At 41.6% G+C, this 13494-nt stretch overlaps 2 protein-coding genes across 2 annotated transcripts in view; both read left to right on the top strand.

Moving 5' to 3' along the window:
- hivep1 (HIVEP zinc finger 1) overlaps nt 1–3538 on the top strand; it is a 47707-nt gene extending 44169 nt beyond the window's left edge. Inside the window, 3 exon segments of the mRNA XM_026348644.1 lie at nt 359–460; nt 1040–1578; nt 1849–3538. Coding sequence (XP_026204429.1) covers nt 359–460; nt 1040–1578; nt 1849–2961 — 1754 coding nt within the window. The 3' untranslated portion in view covers nt 2962–3538.
- Nucleotides 3539–6869: 3331 nt separating this feature from the next.
- Nucleotides 6870–10013, top strand: edn1 (endothelin 1). The gene is made up of 5 exons (XM_026348645.1): nt 6870–7272; nt 7498–7648; nt 8019–8168; nt 8370–8462; nt 9018–10013. The coding sequence occupies exons 1-5, from the start codon at nt 7212–7214 to the stop codon at nt 9154–9156; spliced, it is 594 nt and encodes a 197-aa protein (XP_026204430.1). The 5' UTR covers nt 6870–7211; the 3' UTR covers nt 9157–10013.
- Nucleotides 10014–13494: the final 3481 nt, after the last annotated feature.

Below are 13494 nucleotides of genomic sequence, written 5' to 3'. Positions count from 1 at the left end.
TGAATATAGAATTTTACCACAATTTACCTTTGAGAATATCTAATTTTACCAGACTTGAACTGTTACAGTTCACTTTGTTCTTTTACAAACCATCAAATTAAAGATTTGTTTCAGCATCTCTTGAACCAAGACGGGATGATTCACTATTCCTTATCAAACTTGCCTACCCACACGACACTGCAGAACAGTACTTGGTGTCAAAGCTGCCCACGTTCATTTAAAAATGTCTTTATCAGTTACTCACCCTTTACATGCAGCTTGCCCAAAAACCGCATTCTCTTACATAAACTCCTTTTGTGCTATTGTTCACTCTCTACCAACTGTAAGACCTTATTGCCTCTCTCTTTTTTTTTTTCAGGAAATTTGACCAAACATATGAAGTCCAAGGCCCACATTAAGAAATGCATGGAGATGGGGGTGCCTGAGGGTCTCATTGACGATCAAGATGCAGAGGACTCTGGTACAGTGCTTCATTGGACAGCTTTTGCCTAGAGAGAAATGCAGAAAGATCATTGTGTGCTTTGAAGTCATAGCTTATCATATAAAATTAGCAATTTATAAATGCAGGGGTTTATTACAGCATATTGTTACATATGTAATAGTGCTCTGTTGCTACGTTGATCAATAGCTTTGCCACAGTCTAATTAGAAATTCTAAATGCAGCTTCTTCCTCTGTTAACTGAAAGCGCATGTGGGCGGCATGCACAGCATTTAGAAAGAGGAAATTGCTGTGTCTAATTTTAGAAAAAAAAAAAGAGAGAGAAGCTGCCTGAAAGCATTCTATGGTCCCAGTTTCAGAGAGCATATTTGTTTTTCCTGCTCTGCCTGTGATGGAGCTCAAGGGTGTGTGGTGGTCTATACTCTGCTACAGCAGCAGCACCAAACATCATTTGATTGTTTTCTTAGCAGTGAATGATAACAGAAGAGCTCTAATTAATTAAATGGTAAAATACTAGTCCAAGTTTTTATACCAACTTTGACTCATGATCTGCTGAATACCAGCAGACTTTCTTTCTAACACATTATATCATATCTACAGGAGACCGCAGTCAGCTGAGCAGCACTGATCATCAAGATTCAGATGGTGACGAGTCCGATGGCCCTGATGATGAGGAGAATGATGACAACGAGGAGGAAGAGGAAGATAGCCAGGCAGAGTCTGGCTTGTCTACGAACCCTTCTGTTTCTGCCAGTCCGCAGCATATTCCTTCCAAAGAAGCTGAAGTCCCTCCTAGTGCTCTCCTAGCCCAGATGTCAATCAGCTCAGTCTCCCTCCCTCTTTCCCATCCTCCAGTTCCTGAATCCCACAAGTCGGACTCAGAATCTCCCCACCTCACCATGATGAGCCCCATGTCCCTGAGTAAGCAGATATCCATCTCTGGATCCTGCTGCAGCTCAGTGCCCATCCCCAACTCTCCTCCACCTGTTGCCACTACATCAGAGTCCTGTACCTCAGACACAGAGTCAGTGCACATGATGAGCCCACTGTCACCATGCAGGCAGATGTCCATCGACTACCCTGACTTTGATGTGCCCCCTAGTCCCCCAGTGCCAGGCAAGGGCTCCAAGCTAGGCCAGGTGAGACCCATGTATTCTCATTGTGTGTCTCTCCACCCCACCCTGCCTGCCTCCCTTTTTTCCTGTCCATATCCATACTTTGAATCCTGCATGCGAGGCACTTCCACAAAGCTCCTGTGAATACTCTGAAACAAGGTGAATAGTGCTTTTAGTTCTGATTAGGCTTGGTGGCTTGATCCAAACATGATTTCACCTTAACCACTTTAAATCTTCTATGACTGTGCCACAATGAAGTCAAGAAATAAGACCGATTTTTTTCTCTTTCCACAGGACACCACTGCTTCTACTCTGGTGACGAGTGAATCAAGTATACCAGTGGACCGGAGCACTCAGACATCTTCCTATGCTTCTCAAGGTCCCACTAGCTTCCCTCCACAGGGTCTGTGCCAAACACCAGGAACAGAAACCCAGACCCACCTCTACAGTCACCTGCCTCTGCACTCCCAGCAGCCGTCCCGCTCTTCTTACAGCATGGTCCCAGTTGGGGGGATCCAGCTGGTGCCTGCTGGCTTGGCAGCTTACTCCACTTTTGTACCAATCCAGGCTGGCCCCGTCCAGCTCACCATCCCAGCCGTGAGCGTTATTCATAGAAACACAAGCCCATTACCTGCTCCTAACACACCACCACAACCAGAGGGCTTGCAGACCCAGCCACTTGTGGTCCAGGAACCAATCAGTAGTGTTGTTCCCTGCTTTCCCCTAGGGCAGGTTGCTGGCCTTCAGGCTCAAACAATACAACCAGTGGGTCTGGAGACACTTAACCTCATGGGGCTGACCAACACAGGCCTGGCATCCACTCAGCTGCTGCCCCAGCAAGGGCTCACCCTCAATGCCACACTTGGGCTGCAGGTTTTGGCTGCTAACCCCACCTCCCAAAGCAGCACTGGCCCACAGACACATGTCCCAGGTCTGCAGATAGTGAACATCGCCCTGCCTGCCATCATTCCTTCTCTCAGCCCTCTCTCCTCCCTTAGTCCTCTCCCTGGATCCTCTGAGAGACAGGGCAGCCCTGAAGCTCCCGGAGTACAGCCATCTCTAAATGAACATGGGCTTGGTTCTTTGCAAGGCTGCATGCCTGCTTCAACACCTGCTCCTTTGAAGGTCAGCAGCTCTCCAGAACTGCCCTCAGGCAGCAGGCCTAGGCCCAGAGTCAGAACGGGAGCAGACCCCACACAGACTGTTGGGGAACAGGATAATTCCCCACCGCAGCACCCATCACCCATTGCTGAAACCCAGGCGAACAGTGCTAAAGAGTCACCAGTTGAGGGACCTGGCGATCTTGCACCTCTAAGACCACCACCAGTAACCAGCTGGCAGAGGGTAAATGATGACTATAATGAGGTATCCAGTGACGATGAAGACAGACTGGTTATTGCCACCTGAAAACCCCAAGCAGAAAGCTCTTGTTGTTCTTTTGTAATTCTTGTCACTTTGTAAGACTAAAAACACTTTTCAGGGATTTGTTTCTTTGCAAATCTCCTTTCAAAGCACAGATGCTGACATTCATGTTGTATGTGCAATCACACGATTATGACGACCAATCATTTTATTTTTACTTTGTCAGCTCCAGACAATTTCTTTTTTTGTAAATGTTGTATAGAAAATTGTGCCTTTTATGAAGTCTCTTGTTCAACCTGTACATAATCCCTTATAAATTCAGTATTTGCTTGTGTTTATTTCAAAAAATAGAAGTAAAGAGAGGCATAAACAATTGAGGATATCAGTTTTATTTTGGAGGATTTGTCATTCGTAAATTTATGGAATTATAAATGTTGTACTGGTATATGTACATTTCTATGGATTATTATGGGGCAATGTTTCTGTGTACAGATGTTGTGTTCAACTATTTATTATAATCCATCTAGTGCCCATTATGATTCATAAGTCCATAGATATGCGCATTATGGTAGCTTTACATCGCTGTATCAATATTCTAAACTGTATCAGTAAAGATTTGTTTACAAATATTAAACTGGTGTCACTGTATTTTGTCAGTCAAATGCTAGAAACATTTAGTCACTTTGGGTACATTTATATTTATCATCTACCATACTATTGATTATATTTAATATTGTGAAAAAACATTTCTAATTAGACATAATGAGGAATTACATCTGAAATGATAAACTGATTCACTTCAGTCTTCATTAGCAAGTTTAAGACAAAATGCACCGATTTAAATTTCTCGAATGTTAATACATTCGGATTTTCCAACTCTGCACTGGTTATATGAAAATATTTGAAGGCTTTAGACTGTGGTCAAACAAACCAGTGTGCTGAGACAAGAAAACATGTAAAGGCCATTTGCTGACGCTTAATTAGCCCGTTTAGTGTTCGGTCTGTTAAGAAAATACTGAATAAACTGATCGTAACGATCCTGACGAGAATTGATGCGAACTGCAAGTACAAAGAAAAGCGTTTCACTAGAAACAAATCCTCTATCGCAAACGAGTTGAATATTACATGAAAACAAAAATGTCATTAAAGGCCAGCATGTCCAAGCAACACAGATAAAGGTAAAACAAATACACCAAACTGGCTTGATGTGGGTGAGTAATGATTAACAGTTATCTGTGCATCTTCACAACTCACTCCAGCATATTAACTAGTCATAGTTAATATTTGATAACCTACTTTAACCCAGTAACACATTAGCATTTCATAAATTGATTTACACAAACACTACAATGTAGCAGCTTCCACAGACCAATTTTTAAAAGTGGAATTGGTAGGACTCCAGCTCCTTGACCATCACTGAATATTTAATGTTCACGTCTGTCTCTGTGGCGCTATCCTTTTTCCTATAGATCTAAAAAAAAAAAAAAAACTAACACTTGCAGTGTCACTGGCTTGTGTTAAATGGTGACAAAATAATGATGAATGTCATATAGTTTACGGTCAGATAATTCAGTCTGCTTAAACATCTCACTTCAAGAGGTGACATGAACTGCACAGCAAAGATCATTTAAATTCAGTCCCCGGGAGACTACCTCATGATTTTCTCATCATCACAGTGATCCCATCTAATTAAAAATCTCAATTTGCCCATCAGATGAGTGGCACTTAATTAAAACATTGTATTTGTTTTATTTTACACCTACAAGAAGAGCCATAGTAAAGAGCTCTCAGAGGACCAGGACCAAACATAGCAATCTGGCCTCAATGAGGGAAACTTCTCTCTCATCTCAAGAGGCTTTACAGTGATTGTTCCACCCCATTCAGAAGGTGACTCATCCATCTACAGTACAGACTGCATCATCCTACCCCCTCCTCCCTCAGGGCTGACATAAACCTAAAGGGAAGCTATAGCAAAGCAAACAGAGACCCCTAGAGGTGACGCTCTACTAGTGCAGAGAAGACAAATGCAGGCTGATGAGTGCAAGCATCCACTAATTTCACAACTCAACTTTGCTCAGCATAAATCTTACACGACATAACAGCAGCTGCATGTGATCATCAGCCAAACATGCAAAAATCTGCATCTAGTGCTCCTCTACTATGTTGTATACACTTGAATGTGATATAGTACTCCTCTTGCCAGTAGCACAAACTGTTCCCTTGGCCAGTGGAAACTCTTAACACCAGCCTCTGATTAAGGGCCTCAGCACTACAGCATGTCAGGATATTTTACCTAAGACTTTTCCACTTTGAGCAAGCATGCACACTCATGTGCGCACCAACACACACAAACAAGGCCAATTTTCCATCTCTGAATACACGATTAAAGGAATGGAGTACCCATCAGTTTCCACAGTTTATTACAACTGATAGTGGAGAGAAACCAACACCTTTGGAACATATTTGTACATTCAGTAGTCATTCATCATTTCATAAAACACAGCAGCTGTGGAGAGGGACAACCTGACCTTATATTCATTGCAAAAAGGGAGACAAATTACTTCACAAATGAGACATTTCAGTCTCATTTCATATATACACACATTTGCATTTCAAGAACTATAGCCAAATTTCCTGGACGTGGCCATAAGAGAACAGCTGAATGCAAAGCTTGAATGATAGTTGTGATGGTTGAATAAGAAGCAAAATAAAAAATTAAAAGAGTTGTAAACTGACCTTCAGGATCAGGGTACAACAATGTCCAGTCACATTGTATGATGCATTTTAAATAAATGGGCTCCTTTAAAATGGACTGCTGAAAGAGAAGGACAGAAAAGCAGTTGGAATTTACTGAAATGCATGTTGACAAGCCATGGTGCTTCTGGGAGAATGTCCTTTAGACAGACGAAACAAGAGTTTCTTGGTAAGTCAGATCAGCTCCATGTTCACAGAAGATAAAATACAAACATCATTCCAGCTGAGAGACATTGGCAAGTCTCAGTTATGTTATGTTGTTGAGTTTCTACACCTGGTACAGGGTGCCTTGAATCTGTGTAGGGTACAGTGAAATCAGAAGATTATCAAGGCATTCTGATGAAGAACATAATGCACAGTGCTCTGTCTCAATCACAGGTCAAGTCTCTTGTAACAATGATGTAACAAATGCATTTAAAAGCAGACTAAAGGAACCAATGAAAACTGTCTTTTTACTAAACCATCTAAACGGATCTATAGAAATGTGAGGGCCCCATTTTGTTTTTCTCTACCTTTTACACAGACAGATTTGATTATAGTAGGAATAATGGAAAACACTCTGTTTTGTTGTTATGCACCAATCAAGTGAATTTTACAGTTATGTATGTATGTTACAGTAATGCACAACTTTCAGTCAGGAAATGATTGGTTATCCACTTATTAATCTTGAAAGAGTTTAAGTTGGAATATTACACCACCCCTGTAACAGAGTTTTCTTCAAATAATTACTGTGCTTGTTTTTTACTACAAATGTGCAATATTTAAACCTAAAGTCCAGTTGCAGTTTAAAGTCCAGCCTCTATTGATAGTTCTATTTTATTCTAGCTGATTAATTCTAAATTGGTCTCTTACCTGCCTGATGCTGTAGAGTAAATGACACTCATGTTTCTGTTGTTATCTGCTTGCTGAAAAATATATGAGTTGACTGCAGTTCCTTTATTGGGTTTAACTAGGTACTCCACTAGAATTCACTGCCTACTTGAGTAACATTTAAGTGAGGTAAATACCTTTGCTTTACAAAATACTAAATGTACAATAAATACTAACACATTCAGTCAAGTCACACCTCAGTAGTACTTCTGTATGAGCAATTCTGTCGCTTGACTGCCACCTGCTGCCTGACAAGTGCCACAACACATTCAAAAGGTTCATAAGAGTTTTGCACAGGTCGCATTCAATCAGACGTCTGCGGCATTTAACAACTCGGAACCAAGGAATCTTAAAGTCCTGCACCACCTCTTATCAGCAACCGACTCCTAACAAATATCACTGTCTGGATAAAAGCCAGAGGAAAAACACTGTACGGCTGCTGCTGAGGAGGAGGGAGGTGGGGAGCACTGGTATAAAGTCAAAGGCTGCAGATGTGAGACCACATTGACAGAGTCTCTTCAGACGGACGCCTCTGCGCTCCTGAGTGAAACTCTGAGAGCGATCACTGAACATTTTGCAAAGAAGGGACACACGGGAGGATTACTTTTCCACTTCTAGAGGATTATTAATTATTAACACGAGCGACATTTTGTATTTAGAAGAGTCTGAAAATGGATATGTGCGTTTTGATTTCCGTGTTATCACTGATGTACTCCTGGATGTTGTGCACAGGTAACTTTTTTAACAGCAATTTGTAAGCGCATTTAAAGCATAAACAATATTTTTGTGTAGATAATATACCTAAGTAATACCTCAAAGTAATAAGTTAAATAATTCTGTAGTTTATGTTTGAATCATACGTGTCTCTGCACTGTCCCTGATGATAAACGCACATTTAATGTTAATGTTAGTTAACAGCTTATCCGCAGTGTTTTGATAACGATGGTGTATTTACAGTGCTATCAGCTCCTACTGGAGAGACACCCACCACCTCCACCGTGACCCAGCGGCTCCATGTGCGGACCAAGCGCTGCTCCTGCGCCACTTTCCTGGACAGAGAGTGCGTCTACTTCTGCCACCTGGACATAATATGGGTCAACACACCTGAGTGAGTAACGGAGGGGCGGTTCGGATTGAATTAGTTAAGATACCGCGATGCTATGTTTCCACAAAGATTTAGAAAAGTTTAAATTGAGGCAAGAAAAATAAAATACAGTTTTACTAAATGACAAACGTTAAGTTAGCTAACGCTAGCTAGCAGCGAATATGAAGGCGAGCGTTACTGGATGTAAATGAAAGTGAAATGGGATTTGCCTACCTTTTCTAGTGATTGCTACTTTAATATTAAAAGTTAAACAAACATTAAAACAGCATTAAACAAACATTAAATCACTCAACTCGACGCCTTTTTATCAATAATTGCTAGCTTTGACCGTTAGCTTCAGTTCAAGGATGCTAACTGTCACCGTTCCATCCAGGCGCGTGGTCTCCTACGGACTGGGCAACGCTCCGAGGACGCGCCGCGCGGCCCCGGACTCCATGGCAACCAGCAGCGGGCCGCGCTGCCGCTGTGTCCGAGAAGACGACAACACGTGCAGGAAGTTCTGCAGGCTGGAGAACTCCCTCAGGTATTTAATTTACCTTTACAGCGTCCACACACGGGGGAAACGGCAGTCACGGATACTAGAAGTGTCCCGAGTCTATATATAGATTTTATGTTTGCTTCTATCGCGTGCGGGAGCAAGTTTCGATTGTTTAAATGGATCAAAACGTGTCGAAACCGCGGGATGACTGATTGAAAAGTGATCCCACTCCCATCGTGCTTACAGGTATGAGACATCGACAGACTCCGCCGAGGGCGATGGTTGTGCCGAGGCTCAGTGCAAACACAAGCTGGCAGCTGACACGGACGAGATTAAGAGGTAAGACAGCCCGCTCAGACTGAAAGAGGCCGAGTGCCTCAGAGATTATTTGCTGAATAAATGGACATGGCAATTATAACCTCACACAACACCTAGAGAGACTCGGAGAACAACATGTTTACATGCTGAAATCTGACAAACTGTGAGCACCTGTTTTGGAGACACATTAAGACTCATCACCCTCATAAATACCATAAATCCTCTAGGACCTAATGGAATTAACATTAAGTATGCTGCATCACTTTCCTTCAATTAACCTTCAGAGTTATGTGGGTAACAGAGTCCCTCTCTACCGGAGCTGCACTCATGTACCATCATGTTTAAACTGTCAAGTTTTGCGGCGCCATATGTCTGCACTTTGAGACATTAATAATTGGAAACGTAAGCTCGTTTACGCTCATCCCCACTCAAATTTGTGTTCTGTAAAGCACTTGGCAAACTCAAGAGGTGTGAATGTGAAGTGACGGCTCCAATCCACCCAGATAGAGATTTTCGTTTTACATAATCTGGGAGATTCATAGTTTAGACGTGTGACAGTTTTCTCTTTGTCTACAGGATGAAGAGCAACAACAAGAAACGGGTGGTGCCTCTTCTGCTCAAGGCTGCGTTGAAAACCCGTCTGCTGCTTGAGAAGTGGAGGGGGACACAACACCACAGGGCGAGAGCATGGGAGGGCGAGAGCACAGCCTCCTAAAGATGACGAGATTACCCCTGCACCTTCTTATACAGATGGAGGAATGGGTTTCTTACCCTGGGCCATTCTCTAAAGCCATCTTCCATTGGGGAGCCCTGTGCAGCAGCCCTGCAGGAAAACACTGGAGAGCCAACATGAGGCCAGTGAACTCACTCCATGTTGGCTGCGGTGTCATGAAGTGTCTGCAGCAGGGCACAGAGCATTTACAACTTTACTTGGTTGCACTTCAGACGGACGAACGAGGTCAGACACAATAGTGGCAGCTCAGGTAAAAGCAGATAAGCTAAACAAAAAGGACCCGGTATGCAAAATCAAGGACAATGACTGATCTTTTCCATCAGACTCGGTCACTCTTTTGGACTCACCGAACACCAAACAGCATTTCAACACTTGACTCTACGGGGAGGAATTAAAATGAATTCTCCTCAAATAAAAACCACTGCTGTATACTGAAGAAGCAGTTTTACTTATATTTCAAATGCCCTTTTTTTGCAACAAGAGATTGATGTGCTTAAGCAGAAGGGATTATGTGCCTTGTGTCATTGCTTTAAACAAGATGTTTTCACTGACTGAAGCTTTTTACAGCATTTATGTTACAGGTTGCCTCCTGTGTGCCACACAGGTCATTGTAGTTATGCAGCACAGTAGCTGCTGGGAACTCTTCTTGCTGTTGATATCAAAGGTTTCTTTACATTTATCATAATTTATGATTAATGTCTTATTTATTTATTCTTTTTACACACTGTATCCCGATGGCCATATTGGTCCATCACATTTGGTTTTTCATTTCTATGAAATGCTTCATCACAGCCAAGTTGTGGCCAAACTTTAATAAATTTTTACACATTATTTAAAACTAACCGATCAAATTTTTCTTTCTTATTTCATATGCTGTGTTGTATTCTATGTGCAATGGATCAGATCAAGCTGAAACACATAACATAAGGGGATACATTTAACATTGCAAAGCAGAAACAACAGGCCAAAACACTTCTGTGAATGTGAGTCTTATAAATTAGATATTTTCCAAAAGCAGTGTGCATTCAGGGTTAGAGAACTTGAAGTTGGCAAAAAAAAATACAATACGCTAAAGTGAAAGAAAAGCCAGTTAGATAAAGTGTGAGAGACGTGGATATGAAGAGTTATGAGTGTTGATGTCGAAGAAAACAAGGTAAAGAGCAATGAAACCCCACTAATCCTGCCGTACCGTCTCCTCTGGTGCCAAACCAGTGAGTATGATGCAATTTTGAAGTCAGATTTAAGTAAGATTTCTTTCAGCAGCTTGGATTTCAAAGACACATCCAGCTCTTTGTTTACAGCCCCGTAGTGATCTTCTTTGTTATAAAATAGTTGTATATCTATCAACTTATCACTGTTTAGCTGACAACTGACTAAGCTAAATTCAACAAAGCCTGAGTCACGCTTGTTATTCTGTTAACTACCTGCCCTAGGCGCTCCGCTCATCTCAGAAGACTACCGCAGATAAAGGACATTATTTACAGCTGTCCCTTTATCACCCTAAAGGGACAGCAGTCCTACTGCCCTCTCCAGGGGTCCTGCATCTGTTTCTCTCCCTAAATGAACACAAACGTCCCGTGACTTCCATGGATGTCTTTGATTTCATGTCAACTCATAAATCAATGTCCTTTTCATCAATATCCCTACTGAAGATATTAAATCCAGTTTCACCAAAATGCCAGTGTATCAGAACATAAGACAAAACATATTTTAGATACAATTTAACAGGTTTTAGCCAAAAAATATTGAGATTTCTTACTCGACAGATCAGTTAAACATGGATTTCACCAGACACTACAGCTTCTCCCATTAATCTCTTCTTAAAACTGACGGAGTACGCTTGAACATTTAAAAACAAGATTTACTGTAATAGTCAATTATCACTTTTCAAAGTTATTTCTACAACTTCATTTCATCACTGCCACCTTTTCAAAGCAGCTCACATCTGCAGCAGTAATCTGTCTTGCCGTCTCACTTCTACAAATGACGAATGTCATACACATTCTTGTTCAAACACTGGTGCGTCTTAAACTCACTGCCATCACTCATCAGAGAGCTGTTTGGACCGGCAGCGGAGAGCAATCCAATGCAAATTGGCTGAAAAGTCTCATCTGTCCAGCCCATTTAGCAAACAAATCTGTGGTTGATACTGTGCCTTGGGCTTAGTGTAAGAGATGCTCTTGTGTTCTCGTGCGTGCAGAGTCCTATCATAATAATACCGATGTCACATTTTCCAGACATACCTACTTTTTGTTTCCAAAACAATTTTAAGACAAGTCTGCTGCTGGGGACAGCTGAGAGAGCAGATATAGAATCAGGACAATAGAGAGTAAGTTAATATGACATGCAAGAAAGCTGGATTTGATTCTCCACAATTCAGGTATAGCGTGCAATGCAGCCAAACACACCTCCTGTTAATGGAAGCTGATCTGCTGTTGTGTTGTTGTGTTTCTCTTGGCACTTTGAAGGGAAATGTCATCAAGTTAACAAGAAGCCGACACATCGCTTCATGCAACTATTTGTCAATAAGATGTTACATAACAGGTGGAACTGCAAATTAATAGTGATCATTTTGCACGATGATGATGCACATGCAACATGTTTTATATTAGTGTTCAGTGGAAGTACTCCTCATACTGCAGCGTAGAAATACTGACATACTTTATATTACTGTAATACTACTGATGCATTAACTTAAAAACAAAATTTTAGCTTTGTCTTAATACTTTTTGTGTTATGTACTTATGTACTCCTTAAGTACTTTAAAAATGACCCTGTAGTTAAAACTTGCTTCTCAAATAAACTTGCCTTTTCAAGTTAATTAGTATTCATTTTTATACTGTTCTGAGTCTAATTGATAAAACACATATTCCATAAGCTCATCTTTTAAGTTCTTTCATGTAAAATCAGAGTCAGAGAAACTGTAACTGACAAATGTAAGCAGCTGAGTAAAAACTAAATATAAAGTACTTCTAACGCGCTCCTTTACATGCCATCAGATTATGTTTATCAGAATGGCCGCTGCATGTTCACTTGCCTTTATCACACATATCTTCATTAACACACACAACAATCATTAAATGCCTTCTACAACATCAGTCAGTCATGACTGAAGCCGACAGTTCTGCAGAAGCACTGTTAAAAAGAGATACCTCTGTGTATGTGAAGAGGTTAACAGCATGCTGACAGGCCTGGGACACAACACAATGGCACTTGCTCTCTGAGCTATGTGGCTCTATGCAAGGAACTCCCCTGAGACATTAGCTTTTGGCATAAATCATTAGTCTATTGAATAGAGCGAGCGCTAACATAATAGCCCATTACACAGCGAGGAATCTCCTCGACTGCAGGAATTCTTGAGCTCAGGAGCTGAACAATAGGACTCTGTACGGGGAACGTCTGGGCGGGGCGGACTGGCCTCGAATTTTGACGTCTGACCAACGCCTGACACTACCTCCACACACCCTGTTTTCCAGCTAACACTCCCAGCTTTGCCAAAGTATCTCACGAAACTCTGCTGTAGTCCAACCAGAGAGGATTAATAGCCTTGGCTGAATGAGTCAAATATAGGATTTGGTTAAAAAGGTCCTAAGGAGTCAGTTAGATGACTGAGGAACACCAGAAACCTGTCTGGGAGGTTTACTCGAGGTTGCTATTTTAGTGTCTGCGTTGCAGAGAAAGGCAGAGTGGAAATGGCCGCCTTGAGTGATTCTCTTCTGTAACTCAATCTGATTTGTCATCACATTTGGGCGAGCAGGGATGACACACTTCTCAGAGAGCTGATTATGTGTATCTCTCAACACTTTGTCTGCCTATTATCCCACTCTCAGTCCTACCCAAACCTCTCCCTGCCAAGATCACAACAAATACTGAAAAGCATTACAAGAATATCCCTGAGTTATGTGAAAAATGCTTCACTGACAGACATGAATGTGAGGATGAGCTGTGTTTGCAGTTTTGCCTCTGCTCTTCACTGCCTTTATTTAACTTTACTGTAGTTTTAATCAAAGAGAGTGGGGGCCCTGTCGCCCTTTTTTCATACACACAAGAAGAGGGGAATGTTCAGAATGCAAAGAATTATACACCAAGTTTTAGGAACCAGTCACAGTATGAACTTTTGCCATCCAAAATTAACTGGAATGATGAAAACACATACTCCACACATACTACATATATACATTTTACACACCACATGTATACACTTAATGCACACACAGTGTAAGTGCATGGAAAGATATACATGTATTTGGCACTTGAGGTAATTATCTGCATTTTTCTTGGAGTGCCTAACATGTTAGTCTTAGAGCATTCCAGGTGGTG

This window comes from Anabas testudineus, chromosome 11 (genome assembly GCF_900324465.2).
Source record: "Anabas testudineus chromosome 11, fAnaTes1.2, whole genome shotgun sequence".
Lineage (NCBI taxonomy): Eukaryota > Metazoa > Chordata > Actinopteri > Anabantiformes > Anabantidae > Anabas > Anabas testudineus.
The sequence above is the reverse complement of the archived record's forward strand: the minus strand, read 5'-3'. Positions and strand labels throughout refer to the sequence as shown.

Excerpts from the sequence above, each read along its gene's own strand:
- edn1 (XM_026348645.1), top strand. The coding sequence starts at position 7,212 with ATGGATATGTGCGTTTTGATTTCCGTGTTATCACTGATGTACTCCTGG. Across the intron at positions 7,649-8,018 it reads ATATGGGTCAACACACCTGA|GCGCGTGGTCTCCTACGGAC; the intron begins GTGAGTAACGGA and ends CGTTCCATCCAG. Across the intron at positions 8,169-8,369 it reads AGGCTGGAGAACTCCCTCAG|GTATGAGACATCGACAGACT; the intron begins GTATTTAATTTA and ends TCGTGCTTACAG.